The sequence below is a fragment of the Trachemys scripta genome, chromosome 6 (assembly GCF_013100865.1).
Source record: "Trachemys scripta elegans isolate TJP31775 chromosome 6, CAS_Tse_1.0, whole genome shotgun sequence".
Classification (NCBI taxonomy): Eukaryota; Metazoa; Chordata; order Testudines; family Emydidae; genus Trachemys; species Trachemys scripta.
Window position 1 is genome coordinate 2992155 of NC_048303.1, and position 24607 is coordinate 3016761.

Here is a 24607-nt window from a genome sequence, read left to right on the forward strand (position 1 = left end):
AACTGAACTCACTGGTTGTCAAGGGGATTTTAATGCATTCCAAACCCAGAAAACTTTGTTTAAACAAATAGTCATTAAGTGATAACAATAAAATTACCAGCCACAAACAGCGGCAGCTAACAGGAGAGTTTCGGAGGGCATAGCCGTGGGCTCTGTGCTATGAATCTATGAAATATCTTCACTTATGGCACTGAAGAACGTTAAAGCAAAGGAAAGAATAGTTAGGAACCTAGGAATGGCCAAACTGGATCAGACCCATGGTCCATCTAGCTCAGTGGCCTGAGTTTGACAATGGGCAGCACCAGCTGCTTCAGAGGAAGGTCCAAGAAAGGCACCTGTGACAACGTTGCCAAGTCTTGCAATTCTATCATGAGTCTCCCACTATGTGGAGTTTTTCTTAAAGCCCCAGCTCCTGGAGTCATTTGGAGAGAATCTCAGCTTCCATTTTTTTTTAAATAAAGTAAGTTTCTAGCCCTTGTGGTTGTGAGGAAAAGCTTGAAAACGTGAAGCAACTGTGACCGAAAGGCAGAGAAGACAAATAAAAATTAGCCACAACCTATCATTAAAAAAAAAAAATCTCATGACTGTGGGAGCCTGCCTTGTGATTTTTGAGCATGCACTGGCAGTCCGAGGGAAAGTTTCTTACTAACCCCCAGTAGCCAGAGGTTGCCTTATGCCCTGAAATATGAGATTTATTACCCCTTCCAATACTCTTTTAGCATTCACTATTCTAAGTGGGTGTTCTTGTTCTCCATATTCATGCCTAAGCACATCAGAAATCTTTACACTGGCCTCAAAACAAACATTAATACATTCTTCTTATCATGTAGATTTCATCAACAGTGGAACCATCTTAACTCTGACCCCAAAATTGTTTTTTTAATCTAAATATTTTCCTTTAAGGGATGCTGTTAAAAGGAAATACTATCAGTTAATATATTTGTCAATCAGCAGAATTACTTTTTTGGGTAAAGTGCTTGTAACTGCTGTTTCCTGAGAATAATACTGTAGATTCTGTTTCACAGAAGGAACGCATAACAGTGCTGATTTCCAGTATAGAATGGGGGCTTGCATTTGAGAGTAATCACCATGTGCAACCGAGGTGCAATCAGAAGAAGCATCTTGCAGAAGATACAGAAACCCAGATCCCATATTTTATCTCACACATGCCTGTGGGTTGTTTTTCATGCCAGAGCCCCACCCTAGAATGTGTACATGACTCACACCAGTCCATGCTGATTTAGGCCAGTGTATTGGTATGTAACTTACACTACCTAGGTGCTTATACAGCACTCATTGCCTTGATATCGGAGAACCTAAATCCATAGCAAATTAAGTGTCAGACCCACGGCTGAAACCCAGGTCTCTGAAGTCCACAGCCAGGACCTAGGCCATTGGCCACAGTGCCTTCTATGTTTGCACCACTGTTTATATTATCTCTGACCACAGCACCTCATCCAAAGTCCATTTGAGTCAAAGGAAATCAGCCCATTTATTTCAGTGGTCTTTGGGTCAGGCCCTTAGCCCTTTATGTTTTGTGGTATCTTTTCCTCCACTAGAATCAGAGCCACGGCAGATGATTTACTCTTGATGCAGAGGTAAAAAAGTCTTATCCCAACAGAGAGTAACCGAACACAAACAAACTGCTTGGAACAGCAAGGGCTGAAAAATCTTACATTTCATTTCAAACGGATACATCTATCATGCCTCTGCAATGGGCTCATTAAGAATTCCTGCTGCACACTCCATATTTCAGGATTGAAATAGAAATGCTTTCCATAGAAAAAAATAGACCTTCCTTTTTCCAGGGAATTAGTGCTCACCAAAGTGTGGGTTTCACAAAAGGATTCACATTTAAAGTAGTTCCTGTAGCTTAAAAGATTTGGACTGAAAATGAAAGATGCAGATCACGTGTTCATATCTAATCATAGAATATCAGGGTTGGAAGGGACCTCAGGAGGTCATCTAGTCCAACCCCCTGCCCAAAGCAGGACCAATCCCCAACTAAATCATCCCAGCCAGGGCTTTGTCAAGCCGGGCCTTAAAAACCTCTAAGGAAGGTGATTCCACCACCTCCCTAGGTAACCCATTCCAGTGCTTCACCACCCTCCTAGTGAAATAGTGTTTCCTAATATCCAACCTAAACCTCCCCCACTGCAACTTGAGATGCAGTAGTTATCAGAGAGGAAATCCATAGCAGAATCCAGGACAGATGACTTCGGTACAATGATCAAGACTTTTCTGAGAACAAACTCCCCCACAGCAGCCACAGTTCTATAGCAATGAGAAATTAACCACAACTCTACATTGTAATCAAGGATTTTAAAGCTCTTAAATTTCAGTAGGTATTGGGCTGATTAACCACTTCAAACAGCAGGGTAGACAATAGATCTGACTTAACCAGTCGGCTGAGTTTACCATCCACGTGGCTGAACGCAGGGGTGTGATCTGTATCACAGCCAACAGCAAATCTTAATGGCCCACAGGAGGCACCTCAACTAGATGAGTGAAAAGGGAACCTTTCCCCAGCTGAGATGGCCGGAGCCATCATCTCCGCTGGGAACCGTTGAGATGAGTTCCTGTCTGCATCCTGTAAAACTTGCCCATACCGGTATTGCCCTGGCCTCTTCTTTTGTCATTCAGTGTTGCACACATTCTAAAACAATATGCATTTCCTTACCTTTTGGGGGCGAAGCCAGACTTCGAGGCACCTGCTCTCCTACTTGGTGTAAACTTTGCTTGTGCCAATCAGAAACGAACACAAACAGCTTTTGGGCCCCGCCCCCTATGACACTTCTATGATGTCATAGTTGGTACTTTATGGGCTGCCTGCCATGTGCAGGCAGGGAGAGCAGAAAGAAAAACGAATCCTGTGTATCCTGTGTACACCCGTAACCGAGCCTGATCACCTCGAAGCCTCTCTCTCAGCTCACGTGTTTCTAACAGAGTTTCTACATTTGCCGGTCGTTATGCGTCGGTTTGTATTTGTAAGTATCAGTTATTACTAAATGCTGCATCTTTGTTTATAAATATTGTTAGTAGATATTTTAGTCATTGTGTGTTTTAAGTTTCATTAACTCTATTAGCTAACCAAACGCTGCTCCCTTACCCCTTGTAATTATCCCCAATAAAACTTTACATTGATTAATTTTAGTTGTGTGTGTGTGTCTGCAGTTTGCATCGTGACCCATACTCTCCTTGCATCCCTTACCAATATAGTCTATTGCCACGTGCAGCCTGGTAAATAACAGGCCTGCATTTTCTTTCGCCCCTGTGTGCACGTGGCAATCCACAGGAACTACTCTTGGTATGTTTTATACAGTGACCAAATACCATCAGGAAAACAATGGGAAACTTAATCCTTTCAAAATGACAGCTCTGCCACCATCAGAACATAGCAGCAAGCTCTATCTTTAATTTGGTGTTCTGACATGATTGAAGTCTTTGAAATCTCACTGCTCACTTAGTTTCTGTTTGTCTTGCAATATTCCTAGTACGACCTTGATATACAAGACAGATTTCCTTCAAGTTTCTTTTGCCTCTTCGTCATCATTTTGTATTGTTTATTCTAATAATGCTTCTAGTTGTCTTCCACTGTTTCCTATCATTGCTGCAGAAGACCTAGCTGAGAAAACTTTCCAATAGGCTTGCTATTTCCTAGGACAGGAATCATAATACTCAAAAACCAGTGGGAGAACACTTTAACCTGTCTGGTCATTCAATGACAGACCTGCAGGTGGCTATATTACAACAGAAAAACTTCAAAAACAGACTCCAACGAGAGACTGCTGAGCTGGAATTGATATGCAAACTAGACACATTTCAGAGTAGCAGCCGTGTTAGTCTGTATCCGCAAAAAGAAGAACAGGAGTACTTGTGGCACCTTAGAGACTAACAAATTTATTAGCGCATAAACTAGACACAATCAACAAAGGATTGAATAAGGACTGGGAATGGCTGAGCCATTACAAACATTGAATCTATCTCCCCTTGTAAGTATTCTCACACTTCTTATCAAACTGTCTGTACTGGGCTAGCTTGATTATCACTTCAAAAGGTTTTTTTCTCTTACTTAATTGGTCTCTCAGAGTTGGTAAGACAATTCCCACCTGTTCATGCTCTCTGTATGTGTGTATATATATATCTCCTCAATATTTATTCCACTCTGTATGCATCCGAAGAAGTGGGCTGTAGTCCACGAAAGCTTATGCTCTAATAAATTTGTTAGTCTCTAAGGTGCCATAAGTACTCCTGTTCTTCTAGTGTGCCCAGGGCTCCTTCATTACACACTAACTCGCAAGTGTAACCAAGCCCTAAGTTGGTACAACTGCATCACTCGGGGATGTGAAAAATCCACCTCCTTGAGCAACGCATTTAAACAGACTTAACTCCCAATGGAGACAGCACTAGGTCACTGGAAGAACAGGCCCATTGACCTAACTACTGGCTCTTGGGAAGGTGGAATACCTGCGCCAATGGGAGAGGTTCTCCAACCGGTATAGAAAGCATCCTCACTGAAATGCTGGTGCAGCTGTGCTGATGCAGAGTTTTAAGTGTAGACAAGCCCTGAGTACATTTTCCAGATCTGAAAAAGAGCTCTGTGTAAGCTCAAAGCTTGTCTCTCACACCAAAAAAAGTTGGTCCAATAAAAGATATTACCTCACACACCTCATCTCTTTAATATCCTGCACCCGACACAGCTACAACAATGCACACAAATGATTTGCTCAGCTCTGCCCATAAGATCCTCCAACTGCATGAATTAACTTGGGGGAAGGAAGAGACACATCTTGAAAAGTCCCCTACATTTCTCCCCCTGGAAAGCGCCACCTTGCACCCACCCACCCATCCTTCCACCTGAAAAGGTCAGGACAGAGGTTCCCATCAGCATTCTTCCCAACAAGGTTCTGAAAGCTGCATGAGAGAAATTAATTCATAGACTTTTAAGGCCAGAAGGGACCATTGTGATGATCTAATCCGAGCTTCTGTATAAGACAAACCATAGGATTTCCCTGAATGAATTCCTACGTCAGTCACTGGGGTTAAACTATAACAGATCTTTTAGAAAAACATTTGATCTTGATTTAAGAAATTCCATTGATGGAGAGTCCATTAGAACCCTTGGAAAGCTGCTGCAATGGTTAACTGCCCTCACTGTTAATAATTTGCACCTTATTTTTAGTCTGAATTTGCCTAGATTCAATGTCCAGCAACTGGATCTTGTGTTGCCTTTTTCTGTTAGATTGTCGAGCCCTCTATTATCATACAGGGTTACTGGCTTCATTGACGGGGGGAAGCTGTAAACATGATATATCTAGATTTTTGTAAGGCTTTTGACATAGTCCCACGTGACATTCCCATAAGTGAACAAGGGAAATGTGATCTAGATGAATGACTATAATGTGGGTGCCCAACTGGTTGAAAGACTATACTCAAAGGGTAGTTATCAATGGCTTGCTGTCAAACTGGGAGGGCGTATCTAGTGAGGTCCCACAGGGATCTATTCTAGGTCCAGTACTATTATTTTCATTAATTGCTTGTATAATGGAGTGGAGTGCATGCATGCTTATAAAATTTGCAAACAATGCCCTAGCTGGGAGGGGCTCAAAGCACTTCGGAGGACAGGCTTAGAATTCAAAACTACCTTGACAAATTGAAGAATTGGACTGAAATCTACAAGATGAAATTGAATAAAGACAAGTGCAAAGTACTACACTTAGGAAGGAAAAATCAAATGCACAACTAAAAAAATGGGGAATAGAGGTTCTGGGGGTTATAGTGGATCACAAATTGAAGCTGAGTCAACAGTGTGATGCAGTTACACACTGGAGGTAATTATTCCTCTCTACTTGGCAATGGTGAGGCCTCAGCCGGAGTATTGTGTCCAGTTCTGGGTGCCGCACTTTAAGAAAGATGTGGATACATTGAACAGAGTCCAGAGGAAAGCAACACAAATGATCAAAGATTTAGAAAAACAGACCTCTGAGGAAAGGTTTAAAAAAAAATGGTCATGTTTAGTCTTGAGAAAAGAAGACTGAAGGGGGACCTGATAACACTCTTCAAATATGTTAAGGGCTGTTCTAAAAGAGGACAGAGTTCCATTGTTGTATGTATCCTCTGAAGGCAGAGCAAGTAATGGGCTTAATCTGCAAAAAGGGAGAATTAGGTTAGATATTAGGAAAAACTGTCTAACTCTAAGGGTAGTTAAGCTCTGGAATACACTTCCAACGGAGGTTGTGGAATCCCCATCATCTTCAGAACAAGTTAGACAAAACATCTTCATAGATGGTCTAGATATACTTGATCCTGTCTCAGCACAGAGGCTGGACTAGATGACCTCTCAAGGTCCCTTCCAGCCAGGGTAGATAAAAATCAATGATTTCTTTTAAAAAAATCAAAATCGGATTTTTTTGATAAAATGCTTTTTGAGGAAAAAAACAACCTATCTAAAGAAAGATACATTATAGCTCAAAGATTCTCATCACGGAATAGAGATTATAAAGTCTAATTCTATAGTACGAGACAATATATCCATGTCATGTTTAAGAAAAGTTTTGTAAATGAGTTCCAATAGTTCATGGATTAGGGACCCCATCTTATGGGGTTCCAGAGGCTTCTGTATAGATTATTTAGGTTAATCTTTCTATCTACCCAATGGGACTCAGTGCTCAGTCTAGAAAATACCATCAGAGATGCGTAGTTTTGCAGTTCTCAAACTGTGGATTTGTGTCTCCAGAGATAACATGCTTGTTAACAGCAACATGTTTTTAAATAAATAAATAAATAATATATAGAGGTGAGAAATAAAAGACCTCAACCTTATTGTCCCTCTGCAAATTTGTGTACATAGAGTCAATCCCTTACCTCTCTCTAAAAGTGCAAAGTTTCAAAAAGTTCGATGAATAGAAGATTGTTGGGAGCGGAATAGACAAGGAGAAGAAGTCTGGAGATAAATGTGAGGACGGGAAAGGCAGTAGAAACAAAAGGGAAACTGTTTGAGCAGCATATTCCAAAAGTCTTGAGGTCTTTCTGAGTGTAGCCTTCATTGATCTGAGATCTACCATACCATTCTCTCACTAGAAGGGAAAACCTGTAATGGCAGCAGGCCGTAAAAGAGACCCAGTTTGGGAATATTTTAATCAAGTTCCTCTACCTGTAGGTAAGACAGGCATGCATGCAAAATGCAAACAGTGCAACATAACTGAAGCAAGGCCTGGATGCCCAAATGAAACAACATCATGAGAAGTGTTCCTTCTCAGGAAGAAGCTGAGTTGAAGATGATGAAAGGAACATGTCTGAACATGCAGGATCTTCAGGTTGGTAAACTTTTTTATTTCATACTTCTTTCTTAAGGACTGCCTGTCTTCCTTCTGGACTCTTCTTGAATTCTCCTCTTTGAGCAAAAAATACAGTTGTTACTCTATGGTACTATCATTTTAGATGCAGTTGTGATAAAAAGTAAATAGCTGAAATAGGCAGATCTTCCTTTTACAATTTCACCTGTAAAGTAGTTCTGAGTGTCAGTTAATGCAATGAGTAATACTAAATGAGCAGTATGGTAATAATAATAATTAAATAACTGCATTGACTTATTTTGTTTAGGAGAATCCATCCTCAACATACAGGATTCTGAAGACTATCTACCTTCAAGATCACCATCATTTTCTATAGTTTCAGAGTTATCTGCCAATGATAGTGTTTCAGTCACATCACCACAGTATATCACCTGTAGCAAAAAGAAAAAAAAATCTCCATCATCCAGAAACAACCATAGATAAGTTTGTGATAAGAACCAGCAGATTACAAAAAGAGGTAATGGATGAAAAAATTGCCCGGTTTGTTAATGCAACAAACTCTCCTTTCCGTATGATTGAGAACCCACACTTCATTAACATGCTTCAGTCATTAAGACCAGGATACAGTCCACCCAACAGAGCAGATGTCGCAGGCAAATTGCTGGAATAAGTGTATGAAAGAGAAATTGAGCAGTGTGCAAAACGTCTAAAGGGTAAAATTGTTAACCTGAGTCTTGATGGGTGGAGCAATGTCCAACAATGTTCCTGTTGTATGTGCTTTTGTGACAACAGAAGAAGGTAAGATCTTCCTTACAGAAACAATTGATATATCAGGAAATGCACACACAGCAGAATACTTGCAAGAAATAGCAGTAAAGGCTATAACAAACTGTGAAAAAAAATTCAAATGTCTAGTACACAGTTTGGTCACAGATGTATCCAAGATGAGAAGGAATTATTTAGAAGAGAGTGAAGAGAGTCCCAAGCTAATAACATACGGTTGCAGTGCTCATTTGATGCAGTTCCTAGCCAAAGACTTCAGTGTTCCAGAAATAAAGGCTAATGTTGTTGAAATCGGAAAATACTTCCGTAACAACCACTTTGCAGCAGCTGCTCTGAAAAAGGTGGGAGGAACCAAGCTAACTCTTCCACAAGGCGTGCAATGGAACTCAGCAGTGGACTGTTTTGAGCACTATTTCAAGAACTGGCCTAATCTGATGACAGTTTGTGAACAAAATTGTGAAAAAACAGATGGCACTGTCACAGCCAAAGTTCTCAACATCGGGCTTAAGAGAAATGTTGAACACATGCTGAGTACCTTGAAGCTTATTTCTGTAGCCTTGAACAAAATGCAGGGAAATAGCTGTTTTATTGCTGATGCAGTTGAAATTTGGAAGGAACTGAGTGAGATCTTAAAAAGAGAAATATGCAATGACAGTTAAATTACAAGCATTACAAAAATGATTGGGACAAGCACTATCTCCAGCTCATTTTCTTGCAAATATTCTCAATACTCGGTACCAAGGTCAAACCTTAACTGCTGAAGAAGAGGAGTTGGCTATGACATGGACATCCAGCAGTCATCCCTCCATAATGCCAACTACACCTCTACCTCAATATAACGCTGTCCTCGGGAGCCAAAAAATCTTACCACGTTATAGGTGAAACTGCGTTATATCGAACTTGCTTTGATCCACCAGAGTGCGCAGCCCCGCCCCCCCGGAGCGCTGCTTTACCACGTTATATCCAAATTTGTGTTATATCGGATCACGTTATATCGGGGTAGAGGTGTATAATATACTTCAGAACTAAGGGTGAACCAGTCAAGAAATGTATGTTTGTTGATGATATTTTAAAGAAAGTCACACCAGTGAACTGGTGGAAGTCACTTAAGCACTTGGATTCAGAGTCTGTTGAAGTGATAATCTCACTTTTAACAGCAGTAGCTTCTTCTGCCGGTGTAGAAAGAATATTTTCTTCCTTTGGACTAATTCATTCCAAACTGAGAAATCATTTGGGACCTGAAAAAACAGGAAAGCTTGTTTTTCTTTTCCAGATTATGAACAAACAGGAAAATGAAGGTGAAGACGACTGAGTTAGCTGCAGAAGCCAATATTTTAAGTTTCTCATGTTGACCTGGCTGACATATTCAATTTAATTTTGTTTTTGTTTTTTTTAAATATTTCATTTAATTATTTTAGTTAAAAACAATTTTAAGAAAAACATACCTGATTTTATAAAACTTGAATGTTTAACTACATTCAAAAATGCATATGCTTGTTTTATTAAAATATTATATGTTTGCTGTTGTAGAAAAAAATCCAGAATACATAATGTTGTTGTTTTAGTTATATAAAACAATTTAAATGTCTGTCTGGTGATGTTCTAATACAGCATGGCAAGATAATCCTCCAAATATTAATGTTTAACCTGTTGAATTGGAGATATTTATGAAGTTATTGAGAGGTGAACTATCTGCTTCAATTACCTTTGGTAAATGAAATAACCAAACAATCATTCGTTTTCTGATATAGCTGTAAAACTAATCTGAGAAGTTTTCAAAATAAATCACTTTAAAAATGTGTAGTGTGTACCTTCTAAAAATGAAACCTACATCTATCTCGGAGTTGTGAAGAATATGTATTAAGGTTATACCAACCAACAAGAATGCACTTTTATGTAGAAATCCATGATTAAATCGAGGCTTCCTGACTAGTGATTTAAATCAAATCCACCCTGCTTCCAGCCCTACATTTCTATTATGCTATTAAATTTGTTTCCCATGTGAGTACTTAGACACTATGATCAAATCACCCATTAACCTTCTCTTCAATAAACGGAATAGATTAAGCTCTGTGAGTCTCACACTATAAGAGATGTTTTCTAATCCTTTATTCATTCTTGTGGCTCTTCTCTGAACCCTCTCCAATTTTCAATATTCTTCTTGAAGTGTGGGCACCAGAACTGGACACAGTATTCCAGCAGCAGTCGCACCAGTGCCAAATAGAGGTAATATAATCTCTCTACTCCTACTCAACATTCCTGTTTATACATCCAAGTATCACAATAGCCCCTTTTGCCACAGGATCGCTCTGGGAGCTCATGTTCACTTGCTTGTCCCTTCTGACAGCTAAATCCTTTTTCAGAATCACTTCTTCCCTGGTCAGGGTTCCCCCGCCTATAAGCATAGCCTACACACTTTGTTCCTAGATGTATACATTTACACTTCCCCATATCCAAATACACGTTGTTTGCTCATGGCCAGTTTACCAAGCGATCCCTATTGCTCTGTATCGGTGATCTGTTGTCCATATCAGTGATCTGCCTTCAAAGGCCAGAGCTGATGGAAAGCTCCAGGGCAAGATTATGAACGAAGCACACGTCTGCGTCTACTCACCCTGCTCCTGCACAGACACCCAGAGCCTTTCCTGTTAGGGGAGCATTATCTAAAACAACACACGACCAGTGAAGTCTCTAAGGCCTGGGCTACACAGATTTTGTACCAACTGAACTATTTTGCTTACGGGGACGATGTATTTATTTATTTATTACCAACACAGGTAAATTGGTACAACCCCTAGCATGGACGCAATTAGACAAGTAAATGGGGCCGTATGGGATTATAGTTTATTGTCATGAATATATGGAAATACGCTATACCGGTACAAGCCCTCTATGCTGGTATAACTGCATCCACATCAGGGGGTTGCACTGCTTTAAATAGACTGGTTTCAAATCCATATAGTTAAAGCATTTCAAAACCTGTGTGCAGACAATCCCTTTGGTAAGTCTGTTCTACCTGCCTACCCGTGGGATGGGGGAGGGGATGGCCCTGTAATACAGAAAAACCGTAAGAGAGAAGGCTTTTGACAGAATAACACCGTTGTTCCCTGCTTGCATCTCCTGCTGGCAGGCTTACATGGAAAATCATCTCTGAATGCTGTCCCAGCCATCCCTGCCTCCAAAGTGTGAATTCAGAAGATGCTAAGCTCGGGGGTGTGTCAGTGGCGTTCCGTCAGCGAGGTGGAACGCAAACCCAGCACAGAAAACACACTCGCAGGATCCTGCATGGCAATGATGACAGTCTAGCCAGAATCCCAAGGAGCTCACACAATCAAAACAGAAGCCCTGTCTTTCTGCTGGGAATAAAAATGATTTCTAGCCAAAAGGCAATGTCCTGAATTGCAAATCATGACAACAATACTGGAGACGCATCTATTAAAGCTAACAAGGAGCCCTTGTTCAGAAGAGGTGGCCACAGGCCAGCAAACCACATATATTAGCAACTCAGAAACATTGTACTTGTCCAGATAGATCACCAGTGACAACTCCAGAAACAAGATTCAGGGATGGGAGAGCCTGGGACCTTTTCTGTTGGGGATTCCCCATCCCCCCAGAAGTGAAACTGGCCCATAGCAAATGGGACCTTTCATTTTTGAACAAAGATCTTGCTTTAGGTAGTAGGTTAATATCTTCACTTATAGCTTTGCAACACCGCTAAAATCAGCGAGATAGAGGAAAGCTGGTCTTGGGATTAAGGCCCTGGTACTAAAACTCAGAAGATCTGGGTTCAGGTCCTGGCTCTGCCACAGATGCCCTGTGTGACCTTAGGCAAATCTCTTACTCTCTCTGTGCCCTTGGCTTCCCCATCTGCTGTAAAATGGGGGTGATAATAGTTGCTTTTTGTCTGCCTTGCCTGTTCAGATTGCAAGCACTTTGGGGCAGGGACTGTCTGTTACTGTGTGTATGTACAGCATGCAGCAGAATGGGGCCTTGGAGTGCTACCATGATTCAAATAAAAATAGCATGGATGTAAATGAAGATGGGATTCGGCCCAGTGTGCCAAGTGGAGCAATCATCTCAAATAGTCTAAGAGGGTAGATTATCGTTCTTCTCCAGTTTGTATGCCTCTCCAACCTCCCAGTGCAGCAGGCCTACTCCATGGGGCAGCTATAGCCCCACCTCATCCCCAACCTCTTTGGGGTTGGGGGCATAGGCGCTGATTCTGTGGGTGCTCCAGAGCACCCACAGAAAAAAAAATGGTGGGTGCTCCCCATCAGTGCCTCCCCCTACCCCCAGCACCTCCCGCCTGCCATGATTAGCTGTTCCAGGGCATGCAGGAGGCACTGGAGGGGAGGAGCGAGGGCAGGGCACGTGCAGGTGAGGAGGCGGAATGGGGCAGGAAGAGGCGGGGCAAAGGCAGAGCGGGGTGGTAAAAAGCCAGGGTGGGGGTGGGGCCTGCGGCGAAGGGGTGGAGTGGGGGCGGGGCCTGGGGTGGAGCTGGGGGCAGTACCCCACCCCCAGCACATTAGAAAGTCGGTGCCTATGGCTGGGAGTGTACCTTGGTAGCTGTCCATCCCTGCACTCCTCTGAGCACAGGGACTATGATCATGACAGGCTTTTGTGCTGGAAGTGCAAGGTGAGCAGTCTCTTTATCCACTCCTACTCATCAGTGGTGCAAGTAGAAATCATTTCTTGCCGGTACTGCTCCCCATGTGACCCTCCATGAGACTCCTCCCCACCCTGCCCCCAGACCGGGGGCCCCACCCTCTCCCCGTCCCCTCTGACACTCCCCTTTGTATATACAAACATCAACATGCTTAACTACTCATGGTCCCCCCCCAGTTATTTAGTATTCAGTCTATTTATATGGAATATGGGAGGTGGGTGAGGAGCCATTTCAGCATATGTATGACTTATTAAAAGACAAATTTTAAGTAGAACTGTATCCTAAACTGCTTTATGGTATTGTACCCAAACACTGCATTTCAATGGGGGATTCAACTTCCTTTATTGGAACAGATTTCAGAGTAGCAGCTGTGTTAGTCTGTATCCGCAAAAAGAACAGGAATACTTGTGGCACCTTAGAGACTAACAAATTTATTAGAGCATGTATATCTCCTCAATATACGTTTCACCCTATATGCATCTGAAGAAGTGGGCTGTAGTCCACGAAAGCTTATGCTCTAATAAATTTGTTAGTCTCTAAGGTGCCACAAGTACGCCTGTTCTTTTTATAGGAACAGACTCCTGAAACTCTTACTAGTCCACAAAAGTGGTCCATAGTCATGCAAATAGTCTTCAGTGGGATTGATCAAATGATTAAGGGTTTACAGGATTAGGTTCCAAGTTAGTAAAATTGTTCTGGGCGAAACTGACAATGCCTGAGCTGTCAGATCAGAAGGAGCTTCATTCAAATAAAGGTGGGCAAATGTGTGATAAGTCTTAGCTCCCTTGCTAAGATGAGGAACATATTTTCAGCAAAGTTCTTGGCAGATTCCTGAGGCAGCCGGTTTAAGGCTGTCAGTGTCTGGCATTTTAATCTTCACTTATAGTTCTCTCACCCACAAAGCTGGAAAATGAGGCATTTGTTTTCTTTGTTTTGATGCTTCAGTTCCAGTTAACAAAATGCATGTTAGACGAGTTTGGCTACAAAGCAGAATTCTATGTACACTGGGGATAACGCCTGATTCCAGTCAGGCTGCAGAACTGGGCTGACATCAGTATCCAAACATCCTCTGGTCAGTGCAAGCAGAGGCATTCCTCTAATGATTTGGACTTGATGTGATGCAGTATGGATGTCATGGATAATTCAGACCAATGGGGAGAAACAGAATCAAAAACACTGTTTAAACACCTTCTGTGCCCCCACCCCTCCCCTCTTGAGGACTCCTGACTAACCAAAGCCTTTGTTTAAGTTTGTTAGCATCTGTATTGTGCTGTTAAAGGCATTTAAAGAATGAATGCTCTCCCTAGCCATGTTCTGCTCCTTTAAGGAGCAGAGTGCAGCCCCACTCCGGAGGATGGTGCGGGGGATAGCCCCAAATCTTTCCGGTAACCCGTACCTACTAAAAATTTCTTGCCGGTACTGAGTACTGGAGGGTACCGCCCTACTTGCACTCCTGCTACCCACCCACCTTTTGCAAAGGCCAGTCCCCATCTGACCTTTAACAAGTGAGCTGGTACTTGCTGAATTAAAGGTCTATTTGGGCTTCTGTGCAAACCAACATCAAAAAGACCATTTCCATGGCTTTTAATAGACAGAGCTTATTTTTAAAGGAAAAATATTCTCCTGCAGCGTTGGCACCGCCCTGCTAGCACAGGAGAAACAGAATGTGAAATTTACTAGCATCAGAGAAATTGACTGGTCTGTTTTCATTGTCAGGGCTGAGGGAAGTACACGCTTAAAACTAAGAGCAGAAGTAGCATAAAGTAAATCAGACTGTCAAATTCTGTCAGTTGTATTAATCCAATGTAGTATTAATAAGATACGGGAGCCTTAAATTTAATATAGGATTCTTAACCAATTTGTATCCCTCCAACTGAAACAAACCCTGTTTCATCAGCAAAGAATGTTCACAATGATTCTAACTTCATCAGCCTGAATTACACTGTCACATTACAGATACAGCTTAAATTTACAAGGACGTATTTAGCAGACGAAGTGGCAGGCAGTCACAGACGCGGTATTTGCAGCTAGGTCACTACACCTGTGAATTCCGTTTCATTTTCCAAACGCTGCAATTACTGTCCCTGCCATCTGTCATTTCCAGAGAGTGTTTACCTTCAGCAGCAGCTGCTGCTTTTAGTTTAATTTTTTGTTTGTTTGTTTGTTTCCCAATCTGACTGGAGAGCTGGTAATGCCCTACTCTACAGTCTGCTTTTTAAATTTAAAACCAAACAAATACATAAAAATAGCGAGAAAGGAGAGAAAAAATATCCAGGTAGAGAGGAGATGGGAGGGGTCCTTTGGCAGCTCCAGCAGGATACAAACTGAGCCAGATCATCTCCATCACAGTGTCAGTGTGAAGGGTCCCATGATGCAAACTTCCCTCTTCCTGCAGTGAGGGGATGGGCTTTGCTCTCCTTATCCCAGCCCCTCTGCAGGGTCAGAGATCAGTGGATAGGGAAGGAGCAAAGGGCAGTAGGGATGCCAGGAGTGGGGCTAGAGGGACACACTTGTGTTGTCCAGCACACCCTCCCCCGAGCTCTGTGGAAAAACAAACACAACTAGTTTGGGGCAGCACTGGATCTTCTGACTTCCCCTCCTGCTGAGGGCACCACTCTTCTCTTAAGAGCCGAGCCAGTGCAGGAGCTGTGGCAGCATGGCTATATTGAAACCATGCTGCAAGGGAAACAAGCAGACCCACAGAGGACTTCAGAGCCAGCACTTGCGGGGTTCTGGGATACACGGCTGACTCTTCTGCATTAGAGGAGCCTCTCAGTGTGATCTCCCAGAATCAGGTGTCACATGAGTCACAGATTCTCACAGATCCATGCCTCACAGAATGATCCCAGAAAAACTAGTGTGGGGCTCCTGCTCCACTCAGGAACTTCTTCCGGCCAGTATTTCTGTAGAAAGAGCTGATCCTGGCCTGTGAGAATCCCATGTGGAACGAAAGAGCTGTTTGCTATAGTAAGGATTCATGTTCAAGCTGGAGGAGTGGGTGGGTGGCGGGGTGGAAGAGGATACACCTCTACCTCGATATAACGCTGTCCTCGGGAGCCAAAAAATCTTACTGCGTTATAGGTGAAACTGCGTTATATCGAACTTGCTTTGATCCGCCGGAGCGCGCAGCCCCATCCCCCCCCCCAGAGTGCTGCTTTACCGCTTTATATCTGAATTCGTGTGATATCGGGGTAGAGGTGTATTTATACAGAGACTCTTCAGCAGCGTCATCACCCAGCCCAGACAGGTGAGTCAGTTATTTTTTGGCAAGGTCCAAATTTCTTGGGCAAGGTCTAGTCAAGGTCCAGGTTCCAGAGAAAATAATAATAATAATAATAATTAAATAAAAAGATGTTGGGATCTGTTCAAAAGCATCTGGTGGTCCGGATTTGGCCCCCCGTCTGCCTATTTACTAGCTGAGAGAGGTAGAGTACAAGTCAATAGCATTTCAAAATACAGCAGAGAGGGGTTGTTTCTTTTTCAATGACAAAGAGTTAACATGAAGGAGGCAAATCTAATCATCATGCAAGGCTGCTGATACAGATAGGGAGGCTATTCAAAGATAACAGTATGGCACTCTCAGGGAACTGTTTAGAGGGCAACACTTGTTGACAATTGCTTTCTTTTAAGCTGCTATCCTATTGTAGATAACAACTGCACGCAGCCATTTCAATTAAAACAGACTTCTATTTGGAGTCTGACATTCTCCTAGGGTGTTTGCAACACAAAAGTTGCAGACTGGTGCATGAGTGCTAGTGTATGAAAACCAATTAGTGAAACTGACTAAAGAGTCTGCTAAAACAAAAGGGAACCGGACCAGCCAACTTTTGTTGTACAAATTGAATGAAATGCAAACAATAAAAGAGCTGCAAAATGGCATGGATTTGTTTGATTTTTTTTAAAAAAAATTAGATTTGCATGATCTAAAGTGATGCTAGTAACACAGGGATGAGAAAATTTGGGCAGCATTCCAGATTTCTAACCATCATGATGGTGTGTGCAATCATGGTAAACACATCTATAGTTGTGCAATATTTTTAAAAAATATCTTATTATTTAACCTGGAAATGTCCCTTTTAGGTCGCTGAATTATATTGTTTAATTTGTAACTTACAAGAGCCATGCCCCACTGCAAACAGATCCTTGTACTTCGGATTCCTGTAACAAAAAAATAAATAGAACAGAGTATTAATTATCTAACTCAACAGATGTGCATGGGCTTCACAGAATAAAGCTAGATTACCTGCCCAAAAGAGCCAACAGTCTACGGCTTGATCCTGCAAACACTTACACAGGTGACTAAAGCTTTGCATGTGCCTAATTTTTCACAGGATCAAGACCTGTGCGTGAACTCAGACAACAGAGGATGATGGCAACACATGGAGTGGATAAGGAAGGGCTACATCAAAGATGACAATAAGATTTCAGTCTCCAGGGCTCCCCGCCTTGTACATTTCACAATCACTGAAAATATGCTTTTAAAAAACCCCTCTATCTTAGAGGAAGAGAGAAGAAGTCTCAGTTTCCACCATTGTGGATACAGGAGCATAGCAACTGCCACACCATATCAAAACAAGAGTCCACCCACTCACTTATCTTGTCTGGCATTGGCCAGTGAGGAGTGATTCAGAGGAAGGCATATAAGTTCCATAACATAAGATCCTTCACACAGATTTTGTCTTTGCCACTTCCCTATTTGGGCTCAGCGACTTTTATAGCCTTCTTCCAAAATTCATGATTGTATGCCAGGCAGTCATGCAAATTGGTCTCTGTGCGGTCCGCTGATATCAGGTCCATGTACTGAGTCTTTGGCCTCCCTCTTGCTCGTCTTCCATCCACAATCGTTGCAAGGGCCATCCTTCCAAAATCGCTCTCATATCTCTGCTGAACATGCCCCGGCCACGTAGCCTAGCCTCCATCAACTTGTCTCCAGTTAGGGCAACCCGCATTACGCTCCACACAATCTCATTTTGTTTCCTGTCCCAGAGCATCCAACCATTTGACCATCTCAACATCTTCATTTCCATGGTGGAGAGCATACGGATTTTCTCTTCTCGTGGCTGGCCAAGTCTCTGTTCTGTACATTAGGATGGGTCAAATTACAGTTTGATACATTCTCCCTTTTATCTTTATTGGCACCTTTTTAATCACAGAAAACTGGGATCAGCTCCCACCATTTGCACCAGGCAGCTTTGGTATGGTGTCCGGCATCACTCAGAAGGGCACCATTGTCATCAACCACTGAGCCTAGGTATTTACATTTTTTCACCATTCTAAGCTCTCTGCCTTTAATATCCTTTATAGTGGGTCCTGCTCCTTCAGTTATCAAAGCCTCCGTCTTACCAACATTCACTCTTGAGTCCCAGGTGCACAAAACTGTCTTGCAGGGTCTCATAATTTTCTGTACATATCACTCTGCAACCACTGAGCAGCGTATTCCAAGGCCACTCCCTTCGTATACTCTCACTAATCACATCCAAGACAGCCGCAAACAAAAAGGGGCTCAACGCTGACCCCGGGTAGAAGACAATGTTCACTAGAAATCCTCTGCTGTAGCCCCATTTGATATTAACGACAGTAGACATTCCATCATATATACCTGGATAAGGATAAGACAGACCTATCCTTCCAGCACACCTTTCCGTCACAAACTCCACCAAACAAATTATCTTGGTACACGATCATATGCCTTCTTCCAGTCCACAAAGGTCATTTACTTCCACAAGGAACTTCCTGTCCCAGCTGGTGATCAGTTTATTCCCTGAAGCATGAGGACTGACCTGCCAATACTATACTTTTTGATATAGAAAGCTTACATAACTAATCTTTCTTTGCAATTTACTAAGCTATTTGCCTCAATGATGGTCATGTGGAAGTGAATTCCACAGGTTAATTTTATGTTCAGTTAAATCATATTTTCTTATCCTTTTAGTATTAGTTGCCTTTTAATGCTTCTTTCTTTATCTCTCCATTTTTACTTATAATAATGACAGTAAGTGATAATTTGCACTCTTTAGGAATAAAACCCAGGATCCAAACTTCCCTGCTCTAACCATTAGATCCACTGTCACTACAAAAGATTTGAAAAACACAAATCCATACCTGGGACATACAAGTCTATCGTTCTCTCTTACTTAGTATTTATTGGAGATGTATAGCAGTAATTATTACAGCACAAAATACCCATGAAAACTGTTTTTCCCCCCTATTTTGGTTCTCATTTTAGCTTTATTCTGTAATTCTCACACAACTGTCTCCCCAGTATTTTTCTAAAATATACTTACTGCAGTGGCATGAATGGGATTAAACTAGAAACCGTCGTTTTTCCGGCCTGGGGCCCTGATTCAGCAAGGTACTTAGGCACCTGGTCAGTGCAAGCAGAGCCATTCCTCTAATGATTTGGACTTATCCTTTTGCACATGCAGTTACCTAATTGGAACATGCGATTGCATGGGCACTTTATCCTGCTCTTTTTTTCCCGTGCACAGACCAAAGCCTCTGCTTTCCAAAAATAAACTCAACTCAGATATTGTCTTTTCCTACCCCCCCCCCAGGCCAGTGCAGGACTGACCCCTCCCTGTATGTTCTCCAGAGATCTGTCCAATCTGGTTTTACGATTCTCAAGGGAAGGGACTCTTATTTGTTCCATTGATTTAACCTCTTTGCCCTGGTGCTCCATGCTAAGTCAGCGGTGTGCTCATGTTCCACTGAAGGGCAACGGAATCCGAGCGTGTGCCTGGCACATTCAGTAACACAGCAGGTGCCAGCTGCCCAGAAGCACCTGCACGTTTATCCACCACCAACGAATAATCGTTGAATTGAATTATTCCAAACAAACCGTGTTCCCAGTGAAAGCATTCCAAATGTTTTTATACAAAAGGTTGGGCTTCTTGCCATGATAACAGAGCGACACTTCCAAGTTATGACAATTCACAGGGACGCTGGCTTGCAAGAGTGCGTCGTTTCATTCCATTCTTGCCCAAGGATTTAGGAGATAAAATCTGCAACAAATAAACTCACCAGCAGATGGCAGTAACTGCAAGCCTCTTGGCTTTGTCATACTGAAACTTCCACAGTGGAAGGAGAGTCCCCTCCTGGTCTCTGTATTCATCGGCGGGATCCTCAAAATATTTAAAATCTAAAAGGAGAGGAAACAAAGATCAGTGCATTCAAAAGGGGTTTGCCTATAACCAGTGCCTGCAGGTGGAGCATAAGATCATTCCTCTCCCCTAGCTAAAGGGTAGGCACAGTCACAGACCTTCAGAGCTTGTGCCAAAGGCACTTCTCATGCCTGAGATTTATTATTTGTACCCCAGTAGTGCCTAGAGTCCCTAAATGAGGTCAGGGCCCCACCGTACTAGATGCTGTACGCACACATAGCAGGAGATGGTCCCTGCCCCAGAGAGCTTACAGTCTAATCAGACAAGACAGATAAAGGGTAGGGTTGCCAGACATCTGGTTTTCAACTGGAACGCCCGGTCAAAAACGGATCCTGGCGACTCCGGTCAGCACTGCTGACCGGGCCGCTAAAAGTGCAGTTGGCGGCATAGTGGGGCTAAGGCAGGTTCCCTGCCTGCCCTGGCTCTACGTGGCTCCCGGAAGCAGCCGGCACATCCAGCTCCTAAGTGCAGTGGCGGCCATGGGGGTTCCGCGTGCTGTCCCCGCCCCGAGCGCCAGCTCCGCAGCTCCCATTGGCCACAGAAAGTCCAGAGAAGAGCAACAAAAATGATGAAAGGTCTAGAAAACATGACCTATGAGGAAAGATTGAAAAAATTGGGTTTGTTTAGTCTGGAGAAGAGAAGACTGAGAGGGGACATGAGAACAGTTTTCAAGTAAATAAAAGGTTGTTACAAGGAGGAGGGAGAAAAATTGTTCTTCTTAACCTCTGAGGATAGGACAAGAAGCAATGGGCTTAAATTGCAGCAAGGGTGGTTTAGGTTGGAGATTAGGAAAAACTTCCTGTCAGGGTGGTTAAGCACTGAAATACATTGCCTAGGGAGGTTGTGGAATCTCTATCACTGAGGATTTTTAAGAGCAGGTTGGACAAACACCTGTCAAGGATGGTCTAGATAATGTTTAATCCTGCCCTGAGTACAGGGGACTGGACTAGATGACTCTATGGTTCTAGGATTCTCATCTCCCACTGAACACACAGGACTGGGCCCTTACAGAACAAGCATCTCTGGGCTGTGATCTTGCCTTCCTGCATCTTGTGAAGCACCGGGCATGCCCACTGGATAGTGTCAACCTGGGACTCGGGGGACCTGGGTTCTACTCCTGGCTCTACCACTGGCTGACCTTGGGCAAGTCATTTTGCCTCAGTTTTCCCATCTGTAAAATGGGGATAATTATACTGACCTCCTTTGTAAAAGCACTTTGAGATCTGCTGATGACAAGTGCTGTATAAAAGCTAGGTATCATTATTCTATGCAGGTCACTTTGGAGGTAGGTAGACAGCAACAGTAAATGGTGGAGTTCTTGCCCAATACCTACATGCACAGAGCTCCCCACGCCACAGGGACATGTAGGAGAGCCTACAATGGTCAGCAAGGCAATGGGCCGGATCTTCAGCTGTGCCTCCAAAGAAGTCAATGAAGCTCTGTTGAGTTACACCAGCTGAGAATCTGGCCAACTATATTGATATCACCCTCCTGTTAGCAGATCTCCTCTCTGAATCAAGACAAAATTTAACTCCACCAGAAAATGCCTCCCCGGATTCCCTGTTGTAATCTTTCTAGGGTTATGAAGATGTAACACCTGCATACTGCAATGTTTTACTTGCAGTACGAAGACATAATCATCCTTGGCACTTCTGAGGTGCTTTCGCACTGAGGATCTCAGGGCCTTTTACAAACTCTCACTAATTAATTAGTCTTCACAGTATCCCTGGGAGGCAGAGAAATATGACTAGCCTCACTTTCCTGATGGTGGAATTGAGGCTCCGGACTGGTAAGCGATTTGCCCAGTGTCACCTAGTTGTTCACTGGCAGAGCTAGAAATAGAACCCAGGAGTCCTGACTCACATCTCCCTGTCCTAACCATTAGGCATTAGAATAAAATGCTGTAGCCCTCACTTGGGGTCTCTGCCAGAGAGGGGAAGCTTTAAATTGACCTCAGGGCTCCAAAGGAGAGGCTACATGGGGTATATACAGAATCAGTAAATCCTCCATGTGTCCTGGCCATAAACCTTCCCAGGCCAGCGCTACGCTGGGGACTGTGTGGGCTGGCTGTGCCCACCCCCGTGGAAGCAATACTGTGGGTGTCTTATACTGCCCTCATACTCCCCGAGGCAGATTTTCCATTGCTGGGAAGGCTGTGTCCTGGCTTCTGTCAGCTGAAGGGGCTGTATCTAGCTTGTGGATTTTAAATACGGAGCAAGCAAAATGTTATTGGCAACCTTTGGGCCACTTAAAGTGGTCACTTAGGGCAAAGGGCAGCCTATCAGAGGTGGCCTTTCGTGCAGCTTCCTCTGTTACATGGACTGACATGGCTTTATGTAACATTCCATGAACGACTGCACTTTGTCATGATGACCTTGGAAAAGATCAACATTGTACAGCCAGCCGGTAGAGCAAACGGGAATTCTTCTCAGTTACATTTTTCACCAATCTTCTTCCTCTCCATGTACGGGTGATGATTCCCTGGGAGTCACTTTGCCAGGTGAGGCCAGAGTTGCTAGCGGTGAGTAGCCTCTGACTTCTCTGGGGAAGTGATCAGCGACATGGTACTGATCAAGGGCTTGATGCACAGAATGGTCAATTGTAACTGATTATGGCTGGGCTTTCCAATGGAGTCTCATAGACTCATAGACTTTAAGGTCAGAAGGGACCATTATGATCATCTGGTCTGACCCCCTGCATGCTGCAGGCCACAAAACCGTCCCTACCCTTCCTTGACTCTGCTGATGAAGTCCCCAAATCCTGTGTCTTAGTGACTTCAATCGGCAGAGACCCTCCTGCTAGAGATCCCTGCCCCATGCTGCGGAGGAAGGCGAAAAACCTCCAGAGGCTCAGCCAATCTACCCTGGAGGAAAATTCCTTCCCGACCCCAAATATGGCGATCAGTAAGACCCCGAGCATGTAGGCAAGAGTCTCCAGCCTGACCCTTGTTAGCCATTATACTGTTTACCTACCATTGCTTGGTATTCCTCAGCTAATATGTTTTACCATTAAACCAGAGTCAGAGTGTTCGGCACCCAAATACCACTGAATAGAACTTTCCTAGGCCGCTTTGAAAACCCACAGCCTGCATTCTCAAAGGAGCTTTCAGCACCCTTGTCACAACGGTGTGCCAGTCTCTTCCTCACAACTGATATCTGAGTGTGAATGAAAGTCCCGCGGTGCGGGCCGTACCTTGTGCAAGGTCATCAAAGGTATTCTGATTGACCATCCGCTCCACTATTTTAGCTGCCTTGGTCACCTTGGTTACATCATCACTCTGCCAAAAAGGAAAACAATGAGGAGCAATTTTACAACCAACATGTTGAAAGAAAGGGAAATTACTTCCTGTGCCGAGGTTCCCTGAAAATGAGCGTAGAGCCCTCCTCTCCTGTTGGATCTCTGGTCTAAGGGGCTTTGGGGTCTCATGTGGACAAGCAAATATCAAAGGGTTTAAAAGCCTTTCAATAAATCTCAGGGAACTCGACTTTAAGTTGTATGCAGATCAACAGTATCATACAGCACATAGCTAACAGAGTCAGTCACACTGTGGGGGAGATTTTCAAAGGCACAAAAGGCAGCTTTGTGTCCAATTGCCTATGAAAGTCAATGAGAACTAGGCTCCTCACTGGCTTAGCACTGTGGAAAATTCCATCCTGCAGGTGGCACCAGAACAGGGGGGCCAGAGGGCCATGCCCCAACCCTCACTTTTAAAAGTGGGAGGCTATTGCCTCCCACTTTTTACCATCATAAGGGCGAGCGATGGGGAAGGGGGTAGGGTCTTGGGGGGGGGAAGAGGCGGTACAGGAGCTGGGTCTTGGGGAAAAGGGGTTGGGTGACTGGGAGCCTGTCAGAGCCACATTCTCTCCTCCCTTTTTTGAGCATATCCCCTTTACTTATCTCTTTATGATATATTAAAAAGGAACCCTTAAAATGGGATTTTCCTGCTTGTACCTGAGCAATACCAACTGTGCTCTGCCCTAGGTTTTGCTGGAAGTTTCACAGTATGTATATTGGTATTCTCACAATTGATTAAACATGGTGGCAGGGCAGGGTGGTGGTGATGGATTTCTAACAAAGATTGCCTTTCTCCAAAACATGCATTAGCCATTGGAATTAAATGGATGTTAACAAAAATGTAAAAAGGTCTGAATAAAAATCACTTCCCCTCAATTGCACTAATTTCCTTTTCTCGACTCCTGCAATGTCTTTTTTTCACTAGCTCTCCAGTCAGCATAGTGCCTGTCGACACTAGAGACATTTCTTAACAATTCCCCACCTTTGCTAACTCTTGTTCAGCTCCCGCAGCATTACCAATGTTAGGAACCCAAGTTTAGACCTGCCATTGGCTGCAATCGGCATCTTGCACTGAACAAGTCTAATGGACACGGTGGTTAAAATGCTGGCAAGCTGAAGATATGACTGAAAGAAGAGAGCAATTAAACAAATTCATATGCCGCCAGCGTATGAATCATAGAATATCAGGGTTGGAAGGGACCTCAGGAGGTCATCTAGTCCAACCTCCTGCTCAAAGCAGGACCAATTCCCAACTAAATCATCCCAGCCAGGGCTTTGTCAAGCCTGACCTTAAAAACCTCTAAGGAAGGAGATTCCACCACCTCCCTAGGGAACCCATTCCAGTGCTTCACCACCCTCCTAGTGAAAAACTTTTTCACTAGGAGGGTGGTGAAGCACTGGAATGGGTT

At 43.4% G+C, this 24607-nt stretch overlaps 1 protein-coding gene across 1 annotated transcript in view; it reads right to left on the reverse strand.

Moving 5' to 3' along the window:
* The window catches only part of DNAI1 (dynein axonemal intermediate chain 1), a 299111-nt gene that overhangs the window by 216867 nt on the left and 57637 nt on the right, over positions 1–24607 (reverse strand). Inside the window, exons 10-12 of the mRNA XM_034774779.1 lie at positions 23097–23181; positions 19765–19882; positions 16859–16902 (exon numbers count right to left, since the gene is read on the reverse strand). Of these exons, the coding sequence (XP_034630670.1) occupies positions 16859–16902; positions 19765–19882; positions 23097–23181 (247 nt within the window). The remainder of the gene's footprint in view (positions 1–16858; positions 16903–19764; positions 19883–23096; positions 23182–24607) is intronic.